This window comes from Cyrtonyx montezumae, unplaced genomic scaffold, assembly GCF_038088225.1.
Source record: "Cyrtonyx montezumae isolate F1298 unplaced genomic scaffold, pur_monq_1.0 scaffold_0, whole genome shotgun sequence".
Taxonomy (NCBI): Eukaryota; Metazoa; Chordata; class Aves; order Galliformes; family Odontophoridae; genus Cyrtonyx; species Cyrtonyx montezumae.
In genome coordinates this window covers 48,172,910-48,195,916 of record NW_027071824.1, presented here as the reverse complement: position 1 = coordinate 48,195,916, position 23,007 = coordinate 48,172,910, and the positions used below count along the sequence as shown (strand labels likewise).

Below are 23,007 nucleotides of genomic sequence, written 5' to 3'. Positions count from 1 at the left end.
GGTTTGTAGGCTAATATTAGACTTATTCATATTCTAATTCAGCTTGTGATTTTAGCTGGGATTCATGCTTTGGTGTTTCACTCTTCGGTTTTGCTTTATGCCTATGTTCTGAAAATATTTTAGACTGATTTGTTCTTCTCTACTAGAAATAGAAAATTAATTTTGTGGAGATCTTCAAGACTACTGCATTTCCTTAAGACATCATTCAGTATGTTCATGGAGAATATACATTATAGTAGTAGTTGACTAATAAAATGAATGTGTTATATGTGTTAATAGTGTTATAATCAGAATATATGTGGGGACTTTGTTTACTTTTTGGTACTATGAACACTTTGCTACAGATTATTGTGGCTTCTTCCGTAAATTTTGAGAAAGCTTCATCCAGATGTTTAATAGAGTAATTGAAGATACTTGCTTCAGTTCTTTCCTTACTAAGAGGCAGAGAGAAAAGTAAATTTGCTTTTGCCAATGTGTAGGATTTTTCCCCCATGTAATAGACATTTCAGAATGATGGGGAAAAAAAATGTTTCTGTGCAAGATCAGTGGAGAATTGTGTTCTCTAAGTATGATCAGAGAAATGAAGGACAAATAGGTCTCAAGCATTAGAAAATGCAAAGCTTTAACTTTCAGTGAGGACTCAAAAGATTGTCTTGAAAAAGGTTTTAGAAAATCTTTTTACTTATTATTTTGCAAGTTGTCTGTGTGCATTAAGTGCAGACAGCAGAACATGGAAGCAAAGTCTGTGGCCTTATTAGGTAAGCATCAATTCAAGTGCAGGGGGTTTCTGCCACAAAAATAGTTGGACCCTGGGGGTTTTGGTGTGTGAGTTTTTGACATGTGCTTTTCCACTGTTATCTGTAGAAATGTGTGGCAACATTTCTATTAGTCCATGTTTGAGATTCCATATTCAACTTTAAATGCTTAAGTAAATTTGACCTGATTCTCATAGGTGTGTAAACTCCACACACTTTTAATCAATGTAAAAGTTCTTAAGACCTTGCTGTATCTTCTTATGTGCTTTTATATAAACATACTAGAATGCACTGAAGTGACGAAGCCTGGCAAGATTGTAGTGCTGTGACAGACATCGTCAGTTTAGCTATAACATAACAGCCATGAATGAAGTGTGTCTGTTTTTACTTTTTTTAAATATATGCTTGGAACATTTGGAAAGATAACTGTGTATAGCAGCCATTATCATCGCGCAGAAGGTGTCGTCCTGCCTGCAGGCCTGCTCTATCAGCACTATAGAACAGTCTGTACAGATGGATTTGTCTAGTGAAATCTCAGCTCAGGAAATAAACTGCTAATCTCTCATCTGCTGGAGTCTGTGGCATGCTGACAGATCAGCACACCTCATACTAGAGATTAGAAGTACTGATAGGCACTGTTCTTTACTGCATCTTTAACTGATGCAATGGGAAACTATCAGTGGAAAGAGACCAAATAAAGTACAAAAGGGAGGAGGAAAAGCAATTAACTTAAAAAAAGAAATCAAACATGGAAACTGTCGGATTTAAAACAAGAATTAGCGTCAGAATAGAACAGTCTCAAACATTTATATCATTTATTCACCTTTTACATGTCACTGATTCATCCAGCATTTGGCAGCTATGGTTCTTTGGGCCATTCTGAATGTTGCACTGCATTGATTTGTGTTGTAAATGGTGTTTTAATATTTTGGGGAGGACAAGGAAGTAGACTAGTAGTCAAAGCTAAATGTTCTAACCTTTTGAAAAATAATTACTGGAGAACCTGAAGATGTGTTTAGTACTTTGTTTCATGCCAGTGTGCATGTGCTAGGAACCAAACATGAGCTTTGGAGTTGCTTTGATACAAGAACATCTGCCTTCAGAGGTTTATGTTGTTATCGTGTATGATAAACTCAGAGAAACTCAACTAAGCTGACAGAAAATTCCATATGCTTGGAGGAGCAAGAATGACACACGACAGCTACCAGCCCGAGCATTTAACAGAATTAAATGGCTCCCAATGCAAAGATGATGCTTCATCTTTTGGCACTATTTCTGAAGAAGCTATAAATAAGCATTGTTTAGTCTCTTTAGTATATCATAAAACACGAACAATAGATGCCTAACAGTGTGACGTCTGGAAGTTTAGAAGCAATTCTGACCTTTCAGAATACACATCCAACTCAGTTGCAAACATTAGACATTAACTAGTAAGAGTGACTACACCAAAATAAATTTGTTTGCTTCCAGTACAGGATTTTAATGCAAGTGCCAGCAAAAACAATAATAATAATAATAACAACAACAACAGCAGCAGAAGAACAAAAACAACAACAATAATAATAATAATAATAATAATAATAATAATAATAATAATAAATGGGTCTTAAAGTAGTATGTTATGGGAGAATAACGTCTTCTATTTGCTCTGTATTAGTAAGCTAGTGTCATGAGTTCACAAGATCAGAGCAGCACTAAGCTGAAGATCTCCTGCTTTAACCTGGCTTGAGATGACACTGTTGATCCTAGCAGGAATGAACACTCAACTCATGAGAAATTGGGCTCTAACAGGTAAAAAACCTCAAATCTATGAAACTTTTTGTAGTGACAGTCTTTGTTTGTGCTCTGTTTGTAGTGAATGTTACTTCCCCACTGAAAAAAATTACTGCTGAAGCCAGTGTGGCAGACCAAAAGCCTAGGGAAGATATCATCCTCTTTGTGCCAGTCCACAAGTGTTGAAGAGAATCAAAACCTGACAGGGAAAACTGATACAGATATGTTGGTTATATACCATGCTGGCTATTTCAGCACTTAGAATAAAGAAATATACTGCCTAGTCAGTGCCAGAGGTGACAGCAGTGAGTTACTTGCTTTATCCTCTGCCTAAAGCAAGTAGTTGATTTTCTACAGCCATTGAAAGTGTTTTTGTTTTTTTTAAAAACATTTGCTAATTCATTCTCCTTACCAAAGAATGGCTACATCATTATTCTTATCTAGGTATTGAAGTCATGAGAGTGAAGTTATTAGATCATCGCTGTCAGGAAAAATGAAATACAGACAACACTATCATGCATTTTCTGTACATTTCATTTGGTTTTTAGTTATGTTAGTTTTTAAGGTTATCAAAATATTACATTATTCTTTATTTCTGCTGTATGACATTGCCATTGATTAAAACCAGTAAACTGCCATTTATCTCTACTTTTTTAATTGGAGGGCAGTGAGTTATCTTCCATTCACCCAATGCAACAATCAGCATTTTGTTGATTTTGTGATTCAGTTTCTCTAACATTCATTTCACCTGTTTCCCAAGTAGTGGTTAACATCAGTTGCAACCTATGCTGATGAGAGGAGAGGAGCGTACCAAATTTTCTGTGCTTCTATATGTTATTCATGTCAGCATTGGTCCTACTTTTAGGTATGGAAGGAGAATTAGTGTGGTTATGAAGAGTGTCAGGAATAACTGCACGGTATAAAATGGATCATTCTTACTTGAAGTCTGAACACTTTATGGGCCTTTGAATAGTTCTGCTTAAATATCTAATTTATTCTCCTCTGAAGAGATAAAAAATAAAGGAAGAAATGTGTATTTGCATGTTGTATATCATCTGTGAAATGTCCTGCTAAGTTCTGGATGGAGAAGGAACACTACACCTTAATTTCAGAATGTGTTTTCTTATATAATTAAAAAAAACCCACAAAGTATGTGTAATAACTAGAGGCAAAAAATACATATGCATTCAAAGTTATTTGTGTAGCTGATGTTTTGGAAGGCAGTTCACTTTGCAGGACTACCTCTATAGTCTTCCACAACAAACAAATTCTGTCATTTTAAAAATTTCTGTTGCTGTTGAAAAGAACTTTTACTTACATGTGAACTCAAGCCACGGAGTTATTCATCAGCTAGGAGGTGTTCAGGTTCTTAGCCTTGAGTGTTTTCCATGTCTGCTTTTGCTAAACTCCTAATTATCTTATGTCTTCATTGCAATTTCAGTAATGCAATAGTGGGTGGAATTTTTGAGACTTCCAAAAAAGGAATGATAAGTGGTGTCCAATAGTCAAATCCATTTGGAGTGAGGAATACATTATAGGAAAAATCTTTTTTGTAATGATTAGATGGGGATGTATTTAGCTTTCTGTAAATCTATGCAGGGTCCAAGATACTTCCATCCAGAATGGGTGTAGTGTCACAATAGGTGTAATACAATACATGCTAATGGGAATGGCTGAGATAAAGAGGACAGGAAATAATCACCTGCATCCTCCATGAAACAGGGAATACCTTTAGAGATACAGATTTACAAACTTTCAATTTATTTCTGAAATTAAACCGCAAAAAGGATAGTAGACAAGAGGACAGTACTGCATGAACCTTCACTGTGGAACACAGACATAAAAAACACAATCTACCCAACTGCTTAAAGGACTGACATACATGTTTACAAGACTTACATGTGAATTTAAATTGCAGTTGCTATTCAAATTTCCTACTCCCCATCAACAGATTTGTACATAGTAGCAGAAGCCAAGGATCTGTTATTTTCACAGCATTGATGTCTTAGTCTCAGATAACACCTCTGCTGAGTGTTCTGTTTCACACCGTTATGTTTCATACCGTTATGTTTCATAGTAGAGTGGTTAATGTAAAAGTGGAGGCAGTAGTTGAGGAATTGTATTTTCTACTTATTCAGCAGCATCCTATCAAAACACAGGGTTTAACAGAGTATAGTTTTCTCTCTTACTATCTGTGTCAGACTGTTTGTCAGTGAGGTATGTTAGCTGAACAAAACTGCCCAGACTCTTGTGCTTTCTGGTATCTGCTTGGTTGAATCATGCCATGACTGACACTGAGACACATTAGTGGGAGGATTGTTTATGAGAAAAAGGGAAACAAACTTGACACTTGAGTTTACAAAGGAAGTTGTTGCTGGAGCACAGATGCTCACTGCCACCAAACACAGCTGAGGTCAGGGAAATCTGTCAGGGAAAGCAAAGCAGGCTTGAAGCAATACTATTTTACTGGCTGGTAGAAGAGAGCACACATGAAGTACTGTTACAGCTGAGTAGAGAGCTCCCCTCTTTCCTTTACTTCCTTAGGATTGCCTAATGTTCTTTATTTCACAGCAGGTTCAAAATGAGATACGCGCAGTTGTTCCTCTCCCATCTCCCTCTTCCCTTCCTTGGTTTCCTCAGAGACCTACAGTCTCTTCTAGGGACTGGTGACAGTGACAGCAGCAGCCAGCATTTCTCAAATTACACAGTCTCTTCTGATGTCCTTTTGAACTCCCTGGGAGTTGTTTTTATTTCTCTTGTGTCATGCTGCTACATTTTGTGCTTTTGCAAGGCATAGCTGTGGAACAGGCTTGATCAGCATAGAAGTACTGTTAAGCAGTAAGTCTGGGAAAAGAACAATTTAAAAATACATATATTCCTGTGCTGTTGATAGCCTAGGACAGAAAAAAAAACTGAAAAAATGAGTTTTTGGGGGGCTGAGTTGGGCGTGAAGTTGGCTAAGGATGCTCTGGCAGAAGAACACATGAGATAGATACTTGGAAGGCAAAAGGATATTGTGGAGAAAACTGAAGAAAATTTATAAAAGAATATGTACCATAAAAGAGTTGGCTTTCAAATACTGCAGTTTCTAAAGTAAGGAGGAGGAAATTATAGGAAGACAGAACACACACAAAGGGAGAAGCTGTCAGAGATGTGGGGAGAGAGAATGGGGAACATTAGATAAGAGAACAGCAAAGACTGGAGATAAAGTTTGAGAAAAACAGATTAAGACAATAAGCCAAAGTGAAAAATACATTTTGAAGAACCACAATGAGACATTTTCCTCCAGGAGTAGAAAGGAAAGTAAGAGGTAAGAAAGGCAGAAGAAAAATATATGCATTTGCACAGTAGGTGGAAGGAACAGGTTATACAATGAAATGGAAATGAAATGAGGATAATGAAGTTGCTCGGTAAATTTGTGCTGGTGGTGAAACTTGATATCCTCTCATGTTAGAGGGAATCCTTTCTTTGTGGCTCTTTCGGTGGCTACTAGGTCCTGAAGAGCAGTAATTCCAGCCTTAGCCAAAGGGCTCAGGAGTATCCTGGGTCCTTCTGATAGGGAAAACACTTGATGAAAAGGGTGCTGTATTATAAATGATAACTGATAAGGATTCTGCTTTAATTTATAACTATCATTTAACTTTTGTGAAAAGAGAAGTGTGAAATTAAATGGTAGAGATTTACCACCTATTGCTATTTAGTATGTGCATGAAAGCTAGTGTGTGCAGGGGATGTTAAGTCAGTCATAAGTACTTGGAGGAGGGTAAGCATTTCCTGCACAGCGAGGAAGCTCAGTGTTTTATGTCTGTGCTTTTCTCATTCCTTTTAGGGATCTCTTGCTGTCTGTGGCTCTTGGCCAGGTACTCTCGCTCCTTATCTGTGGCATTGGACTCACAAGCAAGTATTTGTCAGAAGATTTCCATGCCAACACACCTGTTTTTCAGAGCTTCCTCAATTATATCCTTCTATTCTTGGTCTACACAACAACACTAGCTGTCAGACAAGGTAAGTGTGTATCTTTGAAACTCATGTTTTGTGTAAGACGGTGATGATGAAGCTTTTTCAGAGCAACAATAAATGAATTATACATAACTTTGATTTAAACACATTACAGTAATATTGATAGCATATTTATGTTGCCTAGTAAAACACATTTGATTATCTAAAAAAGCCCTAAATCTTTATTGACAAAGAATGATCTGGGTTTAGGGTTAAATTCAAGGTTAGGGCTTCTACCTATATTCAGAAAAGAAACATCAGTACTTCTTACAGCCTAAATATTTTTCTGGGAATGCTCTTCTTGATGCTGTAGAACCACAGCAACACATTCAGGGTTTGTTTAAGATCTACCTGCATGTCTTACTGGGAAGTATTAGTATGCTCTACATCTTATTTAGGTTAAGGAGAGCTCAGAAGCAAGCAAAGAAGAGTTTGCTTGTTCCAGTTTGCTCATCAAAGCAACTCAGTGGTTCACCTACTATTAGCAGCCAATTTGGAGTGTTTTGGAAGAAGGAGGTAAAGGGAGCAAATTTGGGATGCTGTCTCTCTGAGATGCTGGATGAGCAGAGTAGTTCTACAGCCCTTCTGCTGCTCCGGGATACAGCTTGTGTAAACAATCTGGCCCCCAAATGATAAATGCATCTAAGTGCATTTTGGTACCATATACCAAATGAATCTCTGCTTAATAGTCTATACATATTACAGGTTTTTGGTACCTTTCCTGTCCATCCCCTCCTTCTCTGTGATTTCATGTTTAGATAAGGTTTGGGAGATGAATGTGCTTAAGTACATTTCTCATCCACTCATCTTTTCTTAATTGTTTTATTTATTTACCTTCACAAAACACCTGGATTAGAAGCTGCAGGGGAGCTGTTAAGTCAGGGCTTGAACTGATAATTGAGCACCTGGTGGAAGGGTGTGGTGCAAACTGCACCTGTGCTCCCCATATGACCAGAAGGGGTGGACTTGGGGTGGAGGTGCTCTGGATTCATAAAGGGCTAGCCACTGAGGGAGGAGTGTTTCTTGGACCTAGGCTGCTTTGTGAGATTGAGGGTTGCATAGTCAATGAAGCTCCTTCACCAGTTGGGTGAGTTCAACTCATTTTTCTGTATATGACTGTTGGTCTACTTGTGAATGCTTTCTCTTGTATCATCAAGGCCCTGTCGGAAGTGTTTTTGTTTCTCTGTGAGCAGCAGCAAGATAAGACAGTGAAAATATCATTTGTTTTCCTGATTGTCCTCTCCTGATGTAAGGTGGGAAGGGCTCTGCTAAGGAAAGAGACTGGAACGTGTGTTAGGTTTCAGAATGTCTGTTAGCATGTTGAGGAGCTCACATTTCTATAGGAGCAAATAGTTCTGGGTCATTCTTTGATGTTAGGTTTTTTATGATATGGGAACAACTCTGAAGCTTAAGTCCTCTAGTCAGTATAGTAACACGATACAACGCTGAGAAGTATTGAAGTGTTCTGGAACAACAAGGGCTTTTTTTCTCATGGGGAAAAAATATTAATGTTAAGAATATAGCACTGCAATACAATAAAAAGTGCTTGAATGTCCTACAGCTAATGTTTTACAGAATTTGCAATGTGTTGACTCTCTTTTTAATAAGTAACAGTACTCATACAGCTGAGGAAATGTTAGCTGGTTTAAATACAGCTGAGGAAATGTTAACCAACCCATAAGGGGCGGTTGCTCAGGCAGTGTGTCAGTCCTGGAATTTAAGTTGTGTAGGGGGATGTAATACCATGTGCTTTTCTCTGCAAGAGGCTTAAAATGTATATTAGTAGCATCTTTTCAATGAACTGTGCTTAAAAATAGTTCTTCTGAGTGTAGGATTGCCTAGCTGTTCACAAATTCTATCCCAAAAATGTTCTCCTCTGGACTGTTATAGATTTTGTGGAAGCCAAGTCCCTGTTTTTAAATAGATTACATATACATATATATTCTTTTTAAAAAACATGTAACTGTGGGAGGATGTATTGGATAGGAATCTGCTATGTATTACAGGGATTTGTTCAGAGTGCAGTGTGATGCCTAATATACATTTAGTTTACAATAACACCATCAATTGCTATGTTTTACATGTTTAGAAGTACTTAAGATTCTACTTTAATAAGTAATTTTCTAAGTTTGTAAATGTAGTGACTGATTAAAGAGTTTGTTGGCATGCTCTGTAGTTGCAGTAAGGTAGCTTTGGGAAGTGAATGGGAAAGTGTTAGTGTAAGGTCAGAAATATGTTTTGGACAGGTGAGATTGGTTGGAGATGATGATTGAAGAGGCCTGAAGTTAAATATGGAGTATATGAACAACCAGAGCAACCACAATGGGTGCCAGAGGAACAGTTTGTAAATGGGCTATCAAAAGAGAGCTATTAAAAATAAATAAATAAAAATAGTTTGGTGTAGGGTCCAAAAAAAAAATCTAGAACAAAATTAGCTACTGAAGTAATAAAATCTGTCTGTGCACTCACTGTAGCATTCTTGCTGAATGGCTGAGGAATGTCCAGCCAACTCATTTACTCAGCATTTAATAACGCCGAATGATTGAGCTTGACGTTCTTTTTGCTTGTGTATTTACTCAAATTCATTATCTGTGTTTGGTCTGTTAAGGCAGTTTTTCTAGTAGCTCTAAACATTTGGCTTCATTAGCAGGTGGAAATCACAGAAGTTATATTACTTATATATGGGCTGATTTTATTCTGAGTTTCAGGAGCATCAGAAGGTGTTCGTTTGTTTTTTTTAATCAAGTGCAGCTCTCCTTCTGTGTGCAAGCTTTAAGATTTTTAAGTTACTCTCTTTCTCCTTCAGGAATCAAAACATCCTAAGGTGACTGATAGTCAAAAATAACTGTATCCCTTTGTCTTTCTCTTTGCTTGCTTTCCTAGCCTTTGTGGTTTTGCAGAAATGTACTTGCAAAGAAGCAGTCATTTGTGGTGGCTAAAGAAAAAGTTAATTCTTTGTAGAACTCAAAACGAATTTTCTGAGATATGTGAACTTGAACTTCTATAGCAATTTTTTTCTATTCTGGATATTCTTGTGCTCATTTTAATTTATTGTTATATGTAAATTGAGGATGAATATATTGTTTCCCTAAGATGTTATTGCAGAGGCTCTTCACAGTGAGGAGTGAACACATAGATGTGCACAGAAGCAGGTAGCCACTTACCCACAAATATGTACCCACTATTACTTCCAGTCAGATACTCTTTACTACACCAGTGTTGGTGTGCTGAGGTCTGCATATAATTTTAAGGAGTTTTTTTAATGAAAACTGCTATAAAGTTTGTCACTTATACAGCATTATCAGGCAGTGAATATCATTGTTTCATATACTTGATATCAGCCAAATATTGCATCACTAATAAGGAAATCCTCAGCTCTTCCACTTGAGGTGAATTCCTTTCCTGCCTATTGTTTTTACTGCCAAACCCAGTGTTTGCCCATGTTAACGCTTCTGAGTTGAGAAGGCGGCTTTAACATGTATTATCTCGACTGAGTCCCCTTGTCAGCAGAGGATTCTGCTTAGTGAAACCTTGTCAGAACACTACCTGATAGTCCTCTGGGTTGTATGTTATTACTAACTGAGGAAAAGGGATGCCTCAGCTATCAGAAAGAAAAGCCTTCTTTCTGTGAAATGAAGCTATGTGACATAGAACTGGTGGAGATTAGTTTTAGCACCTTAAAAAGCAGTAAGTGGGAAATGGTCCATGGTGGACCAGAAGGTGTTAATTACAAACAGTCAACATGGGTGCAAGCATCAGCAGCTTGCAACCAAAAATAAATTACTTCTAAAAGCCAGCTCACATATGCTACAAATGAAAACACATCTACTAGGTGTTGTAAAAAAAAAAAAAAAAAACTGCTATTTTTTATTATCCTGAAACACAAGGGATGAGGAGCAGTAAGGTCGTGTTCTGAAGGGAAATGCAAAGCCTTAAGGGACAAATTCTGCATGAGTAGCATGCCAGAGTACAACTTCCTTTAATTTCAGGCCACCACTTGTGAGAGCTGCCAATAATTTGCTAATTCAGGATAGATTTTTTTGAAATTCTGATATCTGGGTGAGTTCTGCTTCTAGACTAAGATTATAGTGTGTGTTAATGTGAACATGGCTTTCACTAGAGTAACTGTAATGTCTTGGATTTGACAAATAATCAGATCCAATCTGCACCTTTAAGTTAAATACAGAGCCCTGTAACCCTATTAGGGATTGCAGTCGTGTCACTGGAATTAAATTTTTTTATGCAGTTTTATCTTAGACTTGTTTATGACCTTAGTATCTCAATAGTATGTAAATTACTGATTCATCTGCTGTTCAGATATCTATCCTTATTTAGATACATGTGGAGAAATATGACCCTAACATCCTTTCCACTTGCTCAGAATAACTGAAATGGGCTACTTGAAGGAAAATATGACACTTTATAGCCATTGGTTTCTTTTACTGCAGTTGTTGTCAGTTTTTTATTGAATGATAGGAAGAATGGATGTCTCTTTATTTTCATTCAGTTCGATTCCACTAGCAATGTTGTATGATCTCAAAGCTAGTATTATAGTTAACTTTGATGGATGTATCATAATTCCTTCAATATTAACACTTTTTTTCGTAGACTACTCTTGAGAATATATCTGAGAAACCAAAGTATGTGATTTAACCTGATCAAACCATCTTGGTATAGGGTACTTCAGGTAATTTATGTTGTACCACTGAGGTGAGAAGTATTCCTGAAAGACATCCATCCTGTCAGCATTTTCAAAGAGATGCCTTCAGAAATAAGGGACATCCTGTTTATTTTCTAATCAAAATCAATCTCTGTCTTCCTAAACAAACATTTCATCACTGTTCCTTAGCATCTTTGTGCCTCTGCTGTAGAATGAAGAGCTTGTTGATGCCTTTAGTGTTGAACCAAGTCCTCACAGCTGTAGACATACTGCTTTATGATCCTCTCTGCTTGTGACAGAAGTGGCCCTCAGTTCCTAAATACAAGATGATGGTGAGGTCACACCAAGTCTCTGCATTGCAAACACATTACTGCATTTCCCTTGGAAACCTGAGGGAAATGAGTGTCAATCTGGCCAGGCTCCTCCTGGCCCACCTGCTGCAAGGGGGCAAGCTGACTGCATTGTAAAAATGAAGCATTGCAGTGAGTGTGGCTTGGGATGATGAAAAATGATGTTCTGATCTTTGGTATTCTCAGAGCATCATTGCAGATTCTCCTCTCCCTGCAGAGATTTGCAGTCTGGAGTGTACTTCCTCCTAATCACTCTGGGCTTTTATTTAGAGGGTTCCAGATTGTGTGGGCTATGTTTACTATGGAAATGGAAGTCTTTGTGCATTCTTCAACCGTAATACAGAAACAGATGCAATTTCAACACTGCTGATAGGAATCATAAAATGGCTTGGGTTAGAAGAGACCTCAAGGATTGAATTCCCACCCCTCTGCAATGGGTAGGGTTGCCAACCTCTAAATCAAGTGGTAGATCAGATTGCCCAGGGCCCCATCTCACCTGGCCATAGTAAAAAGCAGTAGACCACACTGAGTATAAGACGACAGGTTTAAAAACAATAAATTTCACTTTTCTGTCTTTTGTCTTGCTGCTCCTAATGAAGAAGTTGGGTGTTTGCCCTCAGTTTTTCATTGCCATCTGCCTTGTTTCACTAACCAGCATGCAGAAGCTTTCTGCTTTAGCCTTGCTGCTGCTTTCCACCCACACAGGGGACCAGCCATCTCAGGGATGAGTCAGTTTTCATCAGGTGTGTCTTGCTTTACCAGCTGTTTAGCAAGTTATAAATAGTCACTTACAGAAGTGAATCCTGGCCCCAAATGTAGTGAATAGGTGTTGACAGGTAATGCCACAGAAGAAAATTCAGGCTTTTATTTCCTGTGGTTTAATTTCTCAGTTGTGTCACCTAATGGTTAGGTCAGGCACCAGCTAACCAAACACATGGTACAAATCCCATGCTAAAAAGCATGCACTTTTCTGTTAATCTTCTTGCAGTTTATTGGGATAAGATGTGTATCCCATGATTGAAGATTGAAAAGTACTTTTCCTTTAGGATGCATGTGGCGGGAGTTCAGCAAAAGCACAGTATGCTGTGGTTTAGTGATGTAAACGCTAACATACTTAAGGTGACCCCCGAAGCAATGAAGACCAGGCCTATCCATGCTGCAGCACTGTTGGTAGTAGTAACTTATGGTTCCTGATACGATTCATTCAGAGTCCAGTTTGCTTCCAAAATAGCTCTGCTGCTCAAAGAAATATTCTTTGTGCCATGAAAGACAGAAGAACCTCTAAGAGGACATTGAGCACTTCCTTTTTCCTATCTGATGGTTTATGCAAGAGGAAAAAAACAAAGGAGAGCTCTTACTTTCCTCTTGATCTAAATGAGGAAATTAGAGGTATTATCTACACAGTGTGAATGTATACTAAGATTGCATGTGAACCAAGGATACCTCTCCTTGTAACAAAATCCCTGGTGTATTTTTATTGTGTAGTTAGAATGCTCAGGTCAGGGTGTTCAGATTGTCATGTTTTTGGCTGTCAAGCTTATGCCCTCAACCAGTTTCATATAGAAACAACATTTGGATTTGCATCATGATTCAAATACTCATGCTTATTTTGTAAGAGGAAGCCTTACAGATGCTATTTGAAGCCAGCATAAAAGGGATGCCAAGGCTTTAGGCTGGCTGATGTCCTAGGTGATGGACTATGTTTGCATCAGGATGCTACCTCATCGCTGTGAGGCAAAATCTATATTGAATATGCTGCTTGAGAATAAGGCAGTCTTACCCTGGAGGTAAATGTGCAACCTCCTGTTCAGGAGCATCTAACCAGATGTGGTAGCTCCATGCTAGTAGGTCCATAAATAAAGACATAGATGCAATAAAATTGAAGGCAACACATCTATTTAGCTTTACAGCTGCAACACCACAGGTTGCTAGTGGGATTTAGCAGGATCCAAATAATGATCACAGGGTTGTGTTTTACACTGTGATGCTTTTCTTGTTGATTTCAGCACCAAGATCTGAGTCTTGGGTAAAATCCACAAGATATGTGCAAGCATTTTTTTGGATCAAGGTTTAGGTTTTGTTGCTGAGCCTGTGAAGCTCGCTCCTTGCACTCTTTTCTAGGAGCTGTGCCAGACTTTCAGGCACAGTGCTAATCTGCAGGGAAGTCTATAGGTACCTGTTTGTGGAGTGAAGCCTTGTTTCTGGAGGCATGAGTGGACAGGCTTAAGGAGGCTCTTTGGAAGTGCCATTTGCACATTTCTGCTTCTCAGCTCCTTGACTTGTATTCCCATCTCAGCTGAAGTGTGTTCATATTGTACCACAGATCCAAATAGGGGCACAGATGATACAGATTACAGTACGGACTTTTTGGATACTTAGAAAACCAGGCATTGCACAGTAAATTCCTACAGGTGCTTAGGTACCATGGCAGGGGACACATACTGAGCTTGGAAACTTGTCTCATAGCTTCACAGTGTTGTGCACGAGTGTAAGTGGTTCTTGGTTATTTTATCTGGAGATAAAGCAGTTCCCTATCTAGCCAAGACTGCCTTACAGTATGTCAAATAATGAATTCTCTTAACGGTGTGTGTTGAATCATAAGCAGAGCATTATTTTCTGTAGAATTAAGGGGTAACTATCCTTTGTAGTGTTTGTGTATGGATCTGACTTCCCCCCCTCCCTTAATACATAAACATTTCAAGTGCTATTTACAAAGCCAACTATCCCTTCTTGCTACAATGAGAAAAGTTATTGTTTCTGATAAAATAGCCTACCCTTGATCTTACAGCTGTAAGCAGAATGCAAGGGTTGTCTCTCCCATTTCACGCAGTATCAGTATTTGCTTGTGATTTATGGAATCTTTAAACATGCATCAATTCAAGCAGTAGCCAGGGTAGCTGAATCCATATGCAGTGCACGTAGCACCAGTGTTCATATGAGAGATTTGAGTGTGGTTAAAAGATAACTATTGCCTGAAGGACGTAAGTCCCGCTCTGCAAGAATGGTATCTAATTAGTGTAAAAAAAAAAAAAAGAGTTTATCCTTGCAATTGTCTTTCTCATTAAAAAAGAATCATAATGAAAGAACAAAGCAGTCCCTGCAGTGAATTGAATTGCCTTCTTAAGTTTCCATTAAATCAGAGACTCAGCAACATCTCACTTTGCGGAGCCCAGTTGTAAACTGTATGTAAGACTTGCAGCAAAGTCTCTCTGAAGATCCTGTCTTTTCTCAAGGTTTGAAAGTGCAGTGTACTTCTCTTACTTAATCTCTTACATGGGAAATAGCCCACCTCTCCTTTTCTCTTTATGGGATTTTTAGTTTGTTAGCAAGTTGGCACTGGGGCAAAAACAAAGTTAAGAGTGCGTAGTACTTCAGGTAACTTGCATTCACAAGAGTAGAACTTGATCTAAGTAAACTGCCTTATTTAAAATACGGACTATAAGGCATTCTGAATCAAGGAAATAAAAAGTAACATTAGTAGGGGAAAAGCTCAACTTTCTACTTATTTTTACAGTTCTTACCAAACACTAAGCCATAATGACACTAGTAATTTACTCTTTTGCCCTATCCATTAGTATCATTGTAATCCATATAATTACTGATAAAACTAAATGCGTTGCTCATGCAAAATGGTACAGATATCTTGCATGTTTTTCCACTGCCTTGTGTTTTTAATTTTTATTTCTAACAGCTGAGTTGTTAGTCATTAGCATGCTTTTTCAAACTCCTGTTGCATTTTTGCATGACAGTGCTATAATTATAATTGCAACTTCATCTGAAAAGTTGTTTACAGATGTGGCTCTCTAGGTATAAGCTGTTGTATTTTCTCTCTAGTCACAACCTGCTGAGCAGGTGGGAGCACAGAGCTACTTTTGGACAGTAATGAAAATTTAGGGACCTGGGCACTCACCTCTTGGTTCAGATGTCCCTTTTGCTGAAATTTTGATTCACAAACCCCAAGGGTGATTTAAAATCTCAGCCAATTGGAGTGCAAGAAGAGTAGGCACTACCTAGTATTATTTCCTATGTTTGGTATTTAAGTGGTTTGGCTTGCTTTAAAGGATCTTTGATATGTTCTTGTGGAGTACCAGATTCTGAGAATGTAAATTATTTTTAAAACTAATAGGTATTGCTTATAATCTCAAGCCCTAGTTAGTGAACATAAGGTGTTCCTGAGATGTTTGGTTCTTCTATGAACAGGCAAATCATAAGATGTAGGCCATGGTATAACCAGAGACATCCTGTGTCAGCTCACAATTTCATAAAAGAGATTAAATGTGATAGAGGGGACATGCCAAAATCAACGCTTCCCATGTCAGCCAGGTTGCCAGTGAGATCTTTGCAAGCATATCCCAGGGTGAATTCCTGACACTAATGAAGGATTCTGTAGCTTCTCTTGCAATAGGATGTTGAAACTGTGGGTAGAATTTTATTTCTACGAAAACCAAGCTGCTGAGAGGTCATCAACCTGGCAGGAAACTAAACTTAGAGAGGCAGTGTCATGGTTTTGTGGTTTTTGATGTGTTGCTGATATTACACATGATGTCATGATTTCACAACAAAAACCACAAAACCGTGACAGGCAGCTTCACAGTCAGACATCTGAGTGAGACCATCTTAAGCAGAGGCTGAAAATTTACTTACCCAGCTTCTCTCCTGAATGCTTGTATTTGGCAAACTGTAGCATATCAAGGTACATGAGTATTATACTGACAAGTGTATGCCCTGACATTTTGGTTCCTGTTTAGATGATAATATGGCTGTAGTGTTGCTTGCGTTAGAAAGGACTAGTGATCTTCAGATCATATAGTTCCAAATGTCAGATCATAGGCAACCTCTTCCTGTGGTGTTTTCCTCACCCTACAGCAGACACTGCGTGTCTGCGGCAAAGAGCCCAACTTAAGGAAGGTGTAGGGAGTGTAATAATCACTGAATGTTATTGAGCAGAAGCGAGACTATAATAATTCCCTCAACTTTTCTGCAGCTTTCACACTGAAATTGTGTAAATAACTGTAATTGGGAATTGTGGCTTTGCAATGTGTGGTGGACCAAGATCTGCACTCAAAGGAACACTTGCTTTTTTTTCCTCTGGCAAATAGGGTGCTAAAAATGTGGGCTCCAGTCACTTTTAATTTAGTAAGGGTTTTGAACCTGTGTGATTTTTGAACTGTTACTTGCTTAGTGTAAAACAATCTACCAGAAGAATGTTTCTCTGAAGTATTTAGTAAAATTAATTTAAAATTAAACTTTTCTAAAGTGTAACTCCCTACAAAATATTTTGCTGTTTTGAAGTGAGAAAATTTAAGTCATATATCAGAACAACCTGCCTTTAAGAAGACAAACCATTATTAATTACAATAGTATTTTTCCCAATACTGTTTGTTGAACAGAGGTTTGGACATGTGTAACATACACAACTATTTCTTGCTCTTTTATCTGTATGTTTGTTTTTCTATTAAAAGAAAATCATAATTGTCAAGAGTCCCAATTGTCTGTGAATGAATTGATAGACTTCTCCATGGAAAAAAGGAGGGAGGCCTAATGTGTAGAGAAGCTGTGTCAATTACCTTGTATAGAAAAGCATGAATGGTTTTGATAATTATTTCTAAACAAAAGTACACAACAGCTATTTAAAGGGACATTTATAAATAATTGCATCTCCAATTCTAAGTAAAATAGTCTAATAAATACAAGCCAGATTACACAAGAAAGTAAATTTCTTCTTTCAAATCTAAACAAGCTGTATCTTCCTAGAAGTTTCACAGTTGGCTTGTTTTTTATATACAAAATTGCTACTGTATTATTAATGCCTAACTGGATTTAAGGCAAATTGTAAGGTTCTATTAACTTTCTTACTTTTCTCAAAAGACTTGTTTCTTTAATCCCTGTTAATGTATTTCACATTTTGTCAGTAATATGATAAAATGTCATCTCCTTTTTCCAGTATTTTGAAATGTGGGATAAAAATGTCAATTCATTTTCAACTGACTGTCACGTTCATTTCAGAGGAATTTCTTCTTATGGTTTTCATAAGGCTTGTTTATTTCCATTATTTCTACTAATCCTCCATGGGTGGAGTCAGTCTTATTGGGTGAACAGTCATATTTTCTGCTAATGACAATACTTGAAAGTCCTTCTCTTCGGCAGGACTAGAAAGCTGTAGAATCAGAAAGTTACAGGTAAGAGGATCAGTAACACCTGATACTGGTCATTGCCTTTTGTAATCTTGTAGACAAAGGTTCACATTTATTAGTTTGGTTCTATTTAGTTGTATAAGGTAATATATAATTAGCAAAGAGTTTTGGGAAAATTACTGGTAGCAACCACAACAAGATTTTCATCTGAAGACAGTATCCTCTAAGGGCAGTTTAGCTGCAGAGTGCCTTTCAGAAATAAACCATTTCTTTTCAAGGAATTTAATAACGGATTTTTTTTTCATTTAAGGATATTTCTATTGCTGCTCTAATAGATACACTTCTGATAATTATTTCAGAGCTACAATTGATCACAAGAAGGCTTTAACACCTCTTTGTTAGTATTTGAAACATGTCTTCTAGAAATAATGTATATATAGGCAGTCTCTGTTGCAAGGGGTTCTATGAGACTGATATATTTCAGTAATTCTTTGGCCAAGTACAAACAGTATACATGTTCCTACCACGTCCCTTCAAAAGAAGGCATCTGAAATAAGAGCATGAGAAGCTGAGTTTAAGGCTCCTGAAAGACATGGTCAGAGAGGGAATTCTAAGGAAAGTTGTGAGACAAGGTGAGAGAGCTGTGAAAGCCCAGGAAGAGCAAATATTTGCTCTGAAAACTTCCCTTGCAATACAGGAACATCTTTAACAAATGAGTTTTTTTTTTTATAATTGGACCTGTATCCTAAGTACTAAGCTGATAATCTCTGTTCTCATCTTCTGTGGTTGACTTGTATGGTCACAAAACAGGCGTTTTTCATCAGTACTCCCAAGTCCATCTCTGAGACCAGTATAAGTCACTCTTTTCCATCAGTGGTGAAGTGTTCCCAGGGTGGGAATGTGATACCCAATTAGCCTTATGTGACTGTGAAGAGGATTTGAAAAATGATTGCTCTTGTCTTCTGGTTAGACTGTCCAAAGAATGCTGTTATACAACTCTTATGGAAGATAGGGGCACTGAAGTGGAATAATTCTTCATGGACATTCCCTGGAGATCTCATCACAATTTCCCCAGTTCAGAGTGGCATGTGAGTCCCAAGAGTTCTGTAACATTGCTGAGCGATCTTATCACATAGATGCCATTAACTGCCCCTCATTCCAGTAGTGAAGCAATCTAAGGAAAGAGGAAGGATTTCAATTCCAGAACTTGGAAGCAGAAATCTTACTCCATGATGTGTCTGTGACTTACCTCCATCAGGTTTAAGAAACCAGGCATGAACCTTATACTCTGGATTTCAGAATTTGCTGATGGCAGCATTTTCAGTCATTTGCATGCTGGCTGTCTGTTTGGACAGTCAGATTTTTTTTAATGCTATAACAAATCAGATCATCCCTTTCCAAACTACAAATTTGCATTTTTTTTCTCCAAAGTTATTTAATGGCATGAGTTGATGACACCTTTTTCTAACTCCTTGTTACCCTAATGGAACAAGAATAGTCTTTTGATCCTGCCCGGTTCTAGTGAAAAGTTAAAATAAATACGAACTGAAAAATAAATGCTTGTCTGAAGATGGAATTTAAGGTTGTCATAAACCTGAATGAATTGAGCAAAAGGCAAAGTGCAGCAGAAAGTGATTTATTTTTCTATTTTTGGAACATAAGTACTGTATGATCTTTGTGTAGTCTTCTGGACAGTTTTGGTGACCCATACAAGGAAATCTCTACAGGGTTTTCATGAACAGAAATTACAAATTACTACAAAGCTGTAATGAGCAGAGGGAGTTGAGACCAAAATATTGATGGAGGCGTACACAAAGATAAGTGAGGCAGCATGCATGGAGAACAACAGTTCTCATCCTCTACTTAATTTGGAAGCCTTGTGTTTAATCAGTGGAATTTGCTGCTGATTACAATCTTCTCCATCATGCCAAAATTATGCTGCTTGTCCCTACTATCAGTGCCATTCCAAGTTATTTTTCTCTTCTTATTTCAGATGTTCTGATGTCCTTTAATCTTTTTTATAATGTTTCTTCCCCATTTTTGCGACACTATTCTATTAATATTTTTGTCATTTATTCCAAGTGTTACTTCTAGATGGAAATTGCTTCTCAACTGGTTATGACTTTGAAACTGTCTTTAAATATGATGCGTTTGTATCTGAGTCAGGGCTTAGTGTCTTCTCCACCTATTTCACGTTAATGTATTGGTAACAGCTTTTTATTCTATAATGGTTTCATAAGGATGCTAATTACCTACTGTTTTTGGTAGGAGAAATGAACTGAACATCAGAGCTGTGACAGTATGTTGTTCCTATCAATGGAAATGACATCAGAATTCCTTAATTTATTGTATCATTCCTCAAGGCCACTGTCTGAAATATTGTACTACAAGGAAGACTTATGTAATGAGGAACAAATGAGAAAAGAAAAAGCTGTATTTTAAAACAAGACGGTGTCTCAGTTATGGAGCTTCATTTTTACTCTATCAGTAATGGATTACATCTGTATCTAAAATAGAGACAATTTGAATGAAATTTCACAAGGATTTGAGTTACATTTAAGCTATAAAGAGAATATTTCACACACATGAATTTTGAGGAAAACAAACTTTTTTGAAGTAAGGCATTTTATTAATGCAGAAGATTCCAATTAACTTATGGGTTATGTGCTTTAAATAGACAAAATAGTCTCTTACCATTTGAATTTACTTATAATTCAAGAAGATAACGTATAGAGTTTTGAAAATCAAATGTTTAATCACAGTGTACTAATGTGGTTAGTTTGAGTAAGATAACCTTTTAATATCTGCTTCCATGGAAATGAAGCCAGTGCAGTTGTATTTGAAAGGTATGCCCCTTGTGGTTAGACTTCAGTCAAGCACAGTCCACGGGACTGCTGTAGACCACATGTTCCTTGAAGGCAGTAAAAAAAAAAAAGCAATTTGATTATCTATCTGTCAATCCATTCCATTACAGTGGTAGTGAGTGCCTTTAAAATCTATTTCATTTTAGATTTCTTATGTTCAAATATATTAAACAAAACAGTGAAAGTATCAAAATTCTATTTCTAGCTTTGATTCCAATTCACATAAAACAAGTCGTTTAAAATTTAATCTTCTTTCTCTGCTGTGAACAGGAAAGAAAATCAGCAGAGACACTGAAGCAAACTTAAAAAGATTGAGCTTTGTACAAAATGGTATTGCCAACTTTTGTAGAATACTTTTGTAATATAAAGAGATTTGCGATAAAGTGTGGGGGCTTTTTTTCTTAAAACCCTTATTTAATTTTGTCAACAAAGAATATCTCCTCCAAGTTTCATACAAACAGTTTCTTACATAGCTGGTAAGAAAAATGTTCAAACATGGAATGTATATTTCACTTATTTTTAAATCTCAAGTTTAGTATGTTCATTACAATGAGATTCCTAGAACGTTTCAAATTTTGAAAGATATCATCTTCCAATAAACTTTTGCATATTTGTTGTTGTAATAAGAACAGTATATGCCTGATCTTCTTAGGAGAAGCAAGCTACTGACAAATGACCAGTGAAGCTCTGCTTCAGTTAGCTCCCAGTCAGAAGATGACTTTTCTATCAGTCCTATGGCAGCTGTTTCTTTAACAACCTGTGATGGGAAACCTTGTGAAGGATTTTAAAATCCAAATATGTTGCACCTATTCAATCTCTTGTAGCTGCCTGCTTATTGACAGCACCATGAAACTGTAGCTGGCTTTTCCTTTATGGAGACTCCTGTAAAAGCAGACCTTTTCCCAAAAAAAACCTCCTAAACAACAGATTCCCAAATACCACCCTACTATCAGCTAAGCTTTTTATTGGCCATATAAATATCTTTAAAAGGATGTTTTGTAAGATAGTCCTTGGTATGAAAGTAGATAATACAGATGAGTCTGTAACAGTCATGTAGGGAAGCTCATGAGTAACCTGATACTTCAGCTGGAATCCAGTATCAGAAGCCTCTACGGGTCTTGAAGCCTTAATTGTTTGAAGGATGAAGTGGACCTAGCTGTGCTCTGGGTGACACATTCTCCTGATTTGATTTAACTAAGGCTCTTTTCAGTCTTCTGTGGCCCAGTGCCTCAGCAGTCGACATGGTTGGTTCTTTCCAAAACCAGCTGTGATGGTTTTACAGTCTTGCGCTCCCACTCAGCAGTGGTATGTGGCAACTGTATTCCTTCCAATAACAGATGAGTCCTCATTTCCTGATGCTGGATGATCACCATAAATATTTATGGTGGTGGCCTTGGCAGTCTGCCTTTCATCTTCTGGCTCCAGTAAGTGAGCAGCCCCTCCTTCCCGGCTGTTCCCAGTTGCACTGTTAAATTCATGATATTAGCAAGCTTAAGTGTCATAGAAACTTGGAAGTAAACCACCTAATAAAGAGCCACTTTTTTGCTTCGTTCCAATACCCCACTGGCTACTTTAGCTAGCCGGCTAAAAGAGAGCTTTTGCTTCTGAGGAAATAGCAACTACCCAAATTTTACATATCTGTTCTGATCCTTCTTTCTTATAAACCTAGAGATTCATTTCATAATAATTTGTCTTCTGCCTTCTTTTACTCAAAGGGCTGACAGAATATCTAGGAAGATTTCTTAATTTGCTGAAAACAAATAGCATTTTTTTGATATTACTGAATTTATCTGTACTATGATCTAGAACCAGTTAAGTATTCCAGAAAGTATTTAGGCCAAACAGATCTTCTGACATTCTCCGAGTCTAGATAATAGTAGAGTCATGTCTCTTTATTAAAAAGAACAAATGCACAAAGTAGAAGATTAAAGAGTTTTTAATTTCTCACTTGAGTATCTGAGATTGTTCTTGATGTCTGACAAGGCTGGGCACAGCTGAAGGAATGCTGCTGGAATTTTAAATGACTAGAGAAATAAGGAAAAAAAATGGAATGGAAACTTTTGTTTTCTTCCATACTTATACAGAACTCTAGAGCAATAATGGTTTGGCTTTTTTTTTTAACTGTAACTACAGGATCAGTTATGTTTTAAGTTGTTCCTGAAGACAGGTGGAAGTGTTCCTGTATCCTTTTGTCTTCACTAATTCTTGGTGAATTCTACCAAAATTAGAGCACGTGGAAGTCAACTCTGTGACCCCTTACTTTAGACAAAACCAGTTTCCTGGCATGGTGGTAATAGTATTGAAATTTATATCACCCGTAAACCTTTTATAGCAGTGTAATTGGTTGGGCTATTAATAACTACCCAAGCTTAGCCTTCCTTTATTGCTGTGAACACAGCCTGTAATTACATAAATAAGTAATAATGCTTAAGGGCACTATATAAACCCAAGCATTTTAGTCTTTCTGGTGAG

The 23,007-nt window shown here is 37.4% G+C and overlaps 1 protein-coding gene across 1 annotated transcript in view; it reads left to right on the top strand.

Annotated features, from left to right (window-relative positions):
- SLC35F1 (solute carrier family 35 member F1) overlaps nt 1–23,007 on the top strand; it is a 224,948-nt gene that overhangs the window by 119,721 nt on the left and 82,220 nt on the right. Inside the window, exon 2 of the mRNA XM_065734699.1 lies at nt 6,358–6,533. Within this exon, the coding sequence (XP_065590771.1) occupies nt 6,358–6,533 (176 nt within the window). The remainder of the gene's footprint in view (nt 1–6,357; nt 6,534–23,007) is intronic.